This window comes from Ischnura elegans, chromosome 2 (assembly GCF_921293095.1).
Source record: "Ischnura elegans chromosome 2, ioIscEleg1.1, whole genome shotgun sequence".
NCBI lineage: Eukaryota > Metazoa > Arthropoda > Insecta > Odonata > Coenagrionidae > Ischnura > Ischnura elegans.
Genome location: NC_060247.1, coordinates 128,754,274 through 128,760,592, shown reverse-complemented (window position 1 = coordinate 128,760,592; position 6,319 = coordinate 128,754,274). Strand labels below are relative to the sequence as shown.

Genomic DNA, 6,319 nt, shown 5'->3' with positions numbered 1-6,319 from the left:
TGTTTCTTCCGTTAAGTTTTAGTAGAGGTCTTGAACTTCTTCATCCTCGCAACCTTTCTTAAGCATGCACGGCTTGACCAATACGGTATCTACCGGCTTAGTCTCCAACTTTACCATAATTCTAGTCCAGCCATCTAAAATAATAATATTTTCTTCCCCTTTTCTATGTTTGATTTCTTCCCTTATATCTTAGTGTACGTCTTCAACTTCTTCATATTATTAATCTGACGTACACACTACGAATCTGTGTCTGCATCACTGCGGATTTGATTTTCATTCTCACGCATATAATTGTCTCATTTAACTACGGCTAGATTTGCACACGTGTTTCAGGACTCTTTCTAAGTTTCATGTCCACCCCAGCATAATAAATTACCAATCGTCTGAGTATAATTCTTTTTCTTCTCAAAATTCTCCTTCCTCCGGTCACTTCATTTTGATGGTTCATTCTTCTCAGCTCCACATGCAATTCCTCCAGATTACCGGTATACCCTCCCATCACATTTTACTGATGCACCCCCTCAGTTTGTCTCAACCCGGAGATCTGAGTCGAGGGCGTATTTACGTGCGGAATTTTTTACTTGAGGGAAATCCTTTGTGTTGTGATATAATTATTTGTGTAGTAGTTGCAACTCTTAAGGGTAATAATGTGGTGGTTACCCCTTGCCTTCCACTTCGCAGTACTACTGCTGTAAAAGTAAATTTTTCCGCGCCTGCACTGAAATACGTGTCGCTTAACCGACCAAGTTGATCTTCATCTTCACACATATGAACTGTGTTGTGGCCGTAAAAATAAGTAAACTCCGTTCCGGGTTTCGGCCTCTTTATTCAGTAGCCACCAAGCAACTTTACACTGTCTGGTTTTACAGCAAAATAACCCCCCGTCTGCCGCAAGACACGGCCTTTTATATCCGTCGCTCCCGCAGCTCCGCGACCTCGGCGCCCGCTGTCTATCCGGGGTTGTCATTAAATGGGGCCTCCGCGACGAACCCGCCACATCTCTCCTTCTGAAAAAACACTGAATAAAACAGGGAAAGGAACAGGGAAACGGGTCTAAGGAGTGTATCGTTGAGGGGGACGCACAAGTCGTCCGTATCTCGTCCTGAATACTCCCGTCTCTGGTGGGCTGTGGCTCTTCGCTGTAGACTCGAGGTCTGGAAAAAATGCTTCATAATCACTCGAAATACTCGGCTGCCGTTCAGCTAATGTCAGCGCCACCCGATTCCTCCTGATGACTCCACTACCCGTCTCAATGAGATAGGACCGGGGATGGCCCGACTCTCCGACAACCGTTCCATACTCCCGACGATCTCTCACCCAAACGGTGGCTCCCGCAGGCAATAGGGGTAGTTCTTTCGTCCGGTGTCGTCGGTCGTAGTTCCTCTTCTGTCTCTCCGCGATGACCTTATTCTTATCCCGTAGGACCGTGAGGCTGGGCCATTTGGGATTCAACTTCGTAGGATGAAATGGCAAAGTCGTTCTCAGCTTACGTCCCATTAGTAGTTCCGCTGGGGAATACCCTGACTCCATGGGTGATGCACGGTATGCAAGAAACCCCAACCACGGGTCTCTTTCTTTCGCCAGTATGTTTTTTACCGTTTTCACCGCTGCTTCCGCTAGTCCATTACTCTTTGGGTAGTATGGACTGCTAGTTACGACCTCCATTCCGTATTTGTTCGCAAATTCCTGGAACTCTCTTCCTCCAAACGGTGGCCCATTGTCCGTTCGGACTACTTGTGGGATTCCGTGACGTGCGAATATTGATTTTATTTTCGCTATCACGTTCGTGGCCCGCGTATTTTCCAAATACGCGACTTCAGGGTATTTTGAAAAGTAGTCTACGATGACTAAGTACTCACGCCCTCTGCTATGAAAAATATCCATTCCCACCATCTGCCAGGGCCGTGCCGGTGTCTCCGTAGGTCTCAACGGCTCTACTCGCGATGGACGACGTTCGAGACATTCCGGGCACTTGCTTATCATTTCCAGTATTTGATGGGATACTCCTGGCCACCACACCGACTGCTGCATCCGCCTCCGGCACTTTGAAATACCTAGATGACCTTCGTGGATACGGCTCAATATCTCTTTCCTCCATGATTCCGGGATGTAAACCCTGGTCCCCTTGACTAGTAGCCCGTCAAGGAGGGAAAGATTTGCTCGTTCGTGGTAGAAGCTGGTATCCTCCAACAGCAGTTTCTCTTTACGTGGCCAGCCTTCTTTCACATACTTAGTTATTCGTCGAGTTCTTTCATCTTCTCGTTGCGCTTTCAACACTTCCTTCATGAGTTTGTCGCTCATTGGTAAATCCGCTTTCACAGCTTCGACGTACAATTCCACGTCTTCATCGGTGAGAATATCGCCTTCTTTTGGGGTTTTGGAGATTGGTGATCGTGAGAGAGCATCTGGCGTATACAATTTCTTTCCGGGAACATAAATTACCTCATAGTCGAAACGCATGAGGCGCATACGGAAACGCTGCACTCTAGCGGACAATTCGCTGAGGGGTTTTGTTCCCAATAGTGCCACGAGTGGTTTATGATCCGTACATAGAAGAAATTTCTTGCCTACTAAATAATTTGCTAATTTTTCACACGCCCAGGTAAGCGCTAATACCTCCTTTTCCAATTGGGCGTAGTGTCTTTCGGTATCTGTCAACGTCCGTGACGCAAAACATACCGCTCTCCAATCACCATCTGACTGCCGCTGCTCTAGTGTAGCTCCCAATCCATATGACGATGAGTCGGCTAATACTCTTGTCGGTCGATTTGTCTCGTACATGGCTAATGATGGGGCACTAGTTAATCTTTGCTTGATTTCTTGGAAAGCTTTGGTGTGCGTAGCAGCCCATGGCAAAGGCTCTTTTTCCCTCATCAGCTCTCTCAACGGTTGGGTAACATCCGCCAAGTGAGGGAGAAATTTCAGATGATAATGCACAATTCCAAGAAATCGACGTATCTCTGCTACCGTTTCGGGCTGCGGCAATTTCTCTATTGCCGTAATTTTTTCAGGATCTGGCTTGATTCCATCCTCGGCCGATATGACATGACCTAAGAATTTTGTCTCTGCGACCCGAAATCGGCATTTCTCGCGATTCAACGTGATCCCATTTTCTCTAAGACGCTGGAGGACGGCGTTCAATCTCACGTCGTGCTCCGGCTGCGTCGCTGCAAATACGAGTATGTCATCCATAACGTTGACTACTCCCTTTAACCCCGTCAATGCTTCAGACATTCGTCTTTGAAAATGCTCTCCAGCTGAAGATAATCCCATCGGCATCCGGTTAAAACAATACCTTCCAAAAGGGGTAATGAAAGTAGTCAGCGGACGGCATTCCCTCTCTAGTGGTATTTGGTAGTATCCTCTGCAAGCATCCAATTTTGTGAAAATTTTCGCTTCTGGAGCCTTCATCAGTGTTAGACATTCATCCACGGTTGGCAGTTCGTGCTGTTCTTTCCGAATGCATTTATTTAATTTAGTGAAATCTACACATATTCGAACTCCTCCGTCTGCTTTAGGCACTACTACCATGGGCGCGCACCACTCCGTCGGCTCTTCTACCGCCGTTATTATTCCTTCCCCCACCATTTTCTTGATTTCTTTCTCAACCTTATCTCTCAATGGCAAGGGCACTCTTCTCGGCGTAGATACCGCATAGGGCACGGCTTCATCCTTGATGCGAATGACGTAAGGTTTCGGCATTCTTCCTAGCCCACGAAAAAGTTCCTGGTAATTTTCTTCCGGATGGCCAGTTGTTATTTCTCGCAGCCAAGTCAAAATTCCCAGGGATGATATAGCTGGACGTCCCAAGAGCGCATCTTCAACTCCATTCACCACAAAAATCTCGTCCTCGTACACGCGATCCTTCCAACGTAGAAGTGACCGGAATTTTCCTTTGGCCTGCAATCTGCTTCGATTTGGGCCGCGGAGGAATGTTGTGGTGTTTTCGAGTTGTATTCCCTTCAACGTTTTAAATAATTCGGCGCCGATGACAGTGACATCCGCTCCCGTGTCGACTTTGAAGGGGATTTCTTGGTTACCGATGACGAGTGAGACCCTCCATGGTTCTTCTCCCGTCGAAATGCTTCCCAAAAAGAAATGGTCGTCTTCACCCGGTAGCCGCTTGTCAATTTCAGCAACCGCCTTCGTTCTGCAAACTGCTGCCCAATGTCCTTTCTTTTTACAAAGGGCGCACGCAGATTGACGCGCCGGACATCGTGCGAAAGCGTGCTGCGGCGTTCTCCCGCACCGTGGACATTTGCGACCACTCACCTTCATTTGGTCGGGTAGGGCAGCTGTTGACGTCGATGCCTTCTGGTGCCGTGGAGCCTTCTTCCGCACCACGTCCACCTCAGATCCTCGTGCCTGCGAGTGGACTGTTTTATCTTCCCCTGAGTTACTCCTTATCAGCGTCTGTTGCCTGTGCACGTCTTCTGCTTGCCTCGCCTTTGTAACGGCTCTCTCCAGCGTAAGCTCCGGATCCAATTGTAGGGCTTCGGACAACTTGGCGTTCCGTAAACCAACTACCAGACGGTCCCTCACCAATTCTTCACGCAGGGTGCCAAATTTACAGTGTTTAGCGAGAATATGCAGATTACGAACGAATTCTTCCACCGTTTCGGTCTCTCCTTGCAGTCGCTTGTTGAAACGGGCACGTTCGTAAATTATATTTACCTTCGGGACAAAATGCTCTTCAAACTTTCCAAACACGATACTGTACTTCTTTTCTTCTTCCGCCGATAGGTTGAAGGATGATAGTATATCGTCCGCGTCGTCACCCATTGCATAAATCAATGCGTCGACTTGCTCATCTTCTGGCTTTTTGGCGAGTCCAGAAGCTCGTCTGTACCTCTCGAACCGTCGACTCCATCTTGGCCAATCTTCCGCCACGAAGGAAAACTGCTGGGGTATGGACCAGGTAGGACCTCCTATCCCTTCGACTTGCTTATTCGACATAATAACACACCTGACACCATGTGTTGTTGCCGTAAAAATAAGTAAACTCCGTTCCGGGTTTCGGCCTCTTTATTCAGTAGCCACCAAGCAACTTTACACTGTCTGGTTTTACAGCAAAATAACCCCCCGTCTGCCGCAAGACACGGCCTTTTATATCCGTCGCTCCCGCAGCTCCGCGACCTCGGCGCCCGCTGTCTATCCGGGGTTGTCATTAAATGGGGCCTCCGCGACGAACCCGCCACATGAACAAGAGTGCCTTCTTTCCCAGGTGATAAGAGGTATAATTGGCTTCAAGATTTCATCTTCAAAGATTTCTATATCATTTAAGTAACCTTCTATACCTAAAGACAGATCATCATCCCTTCAGATTACCGTCGCTTTTTGTCCTAGACTTCTAATTCGAAGAGCGAACTCGCTATCTCACAGCTAAACCTATGTCTAAAAATAGAATTCCCCATTCGCAACCCTGTGGACAGATTTGGTTGATTTACACTTAGTATAAGGTAGAATGTATTATGGCGTTTAATTGATTACGGTATAACCTTTAGAGGCTTACATATTGAACAAAATGTCGAAGTGAGTGATTCTATGGCAAAAGAAATAAATTGGAGTTAAAATGTAACATAAATTGCGTCACTAATAACACCATTTACTTAGATAAAGTCCCCAAAATTTTGTAGGATTGACTCAAATTTCATCAGCAGATCGGGGTTGAACATTTTCCCTTGCAAACGATTTTCCCCTTAGTGATAAACAGGCATGAATGCAGCCCAATTGTCATTAGATGAAAGGCGGATTGTTAATAATTATCATTGTGATAATAAGCCCAATATGTTTTATATTTAAATGACGAAGTTTTCCCGTGTAGCAAACGAGGATAGTAGCTGAATACATACGCAACCCAACGAGCTGGGAAAATGCCTGATAGGGACACTGTGGTCGGCCTATTCGCTTTCCTAGAATCACTATGAGTTTCCGTGAACGCTGCTCGTATTCAGCGGATTCCAGGTAAAGTGCGCCTTTCTATTTTCCGAGAAGTGCTGATGCGGCTTGACGCGGTATGCTGAGAACCTATCTAGTGGAGTGTGATCTTCCTGCCTCCAGAGGAGGCTTGACGGCGTTCTGCGAGCCGGGAATGTGCTGCATATGGAATTGCTTACATGATTGCTGGGAGAGGAAATTCATGCAAGAAAGCCTAGAGAAATCCTTGCGTCCAGAAACTCTGCTTATCATAAAATAGGCATCAAAGTTTTTAAATGAATTTTCATATCTATAATTCTATTTTCGTCTTTGCAATGAAATTTTATATCCATTCCCACGTTCAAATTAGCGACTAGTTCTAAGGAAAAACATGATCGAATGG

General features: G+C 46.6%; 1 protein-coding gene across 1 annotated transcript; it reads right to left on the bottom strand.

The window, feature by feature from the left end:
* Positions 1 to 1,053: 1,053 nt before the first annotated feature.
* LOC124153253 (uncharacterized protein K02A2.6-like) lies at positions 1,054 to 4,870 on the bottom strand. Its single transcript, XM_046526352.1, has 2 exons — positions 4,850 to 4,870; positions 1,054 to 4,674 (listed from the first exon to the last, which is right to left on the bottom strand). The coding sequence occupies exons 1-2, from the start codon at positions 4,868 to 4,870 to the stop codon at positions 1,054 to 1,056; spliced, it is 3,642 nt and encodes a 1,213-aa protein (XP_046382308.1).
* Between the last annotated feature and the right edge of the window lie 1,449 nt (positions 4,871 to 6,319).

Excerpts from the sequence above, each read along its gene's own strand:
- LOC124153253 (XM_046526352.1), bottom strand. The coding sequence starts at position 4,870 with ATGGAGTCGACGGTTCGAGAG. Across the intron at positions 4,675-4,849 it reads TGGAGTCGACGGTTCGAGAG|GTAAATATAATTTACGAACG; the intron begins GTACAGACGAGC and ends TTTGTCCCGAAG.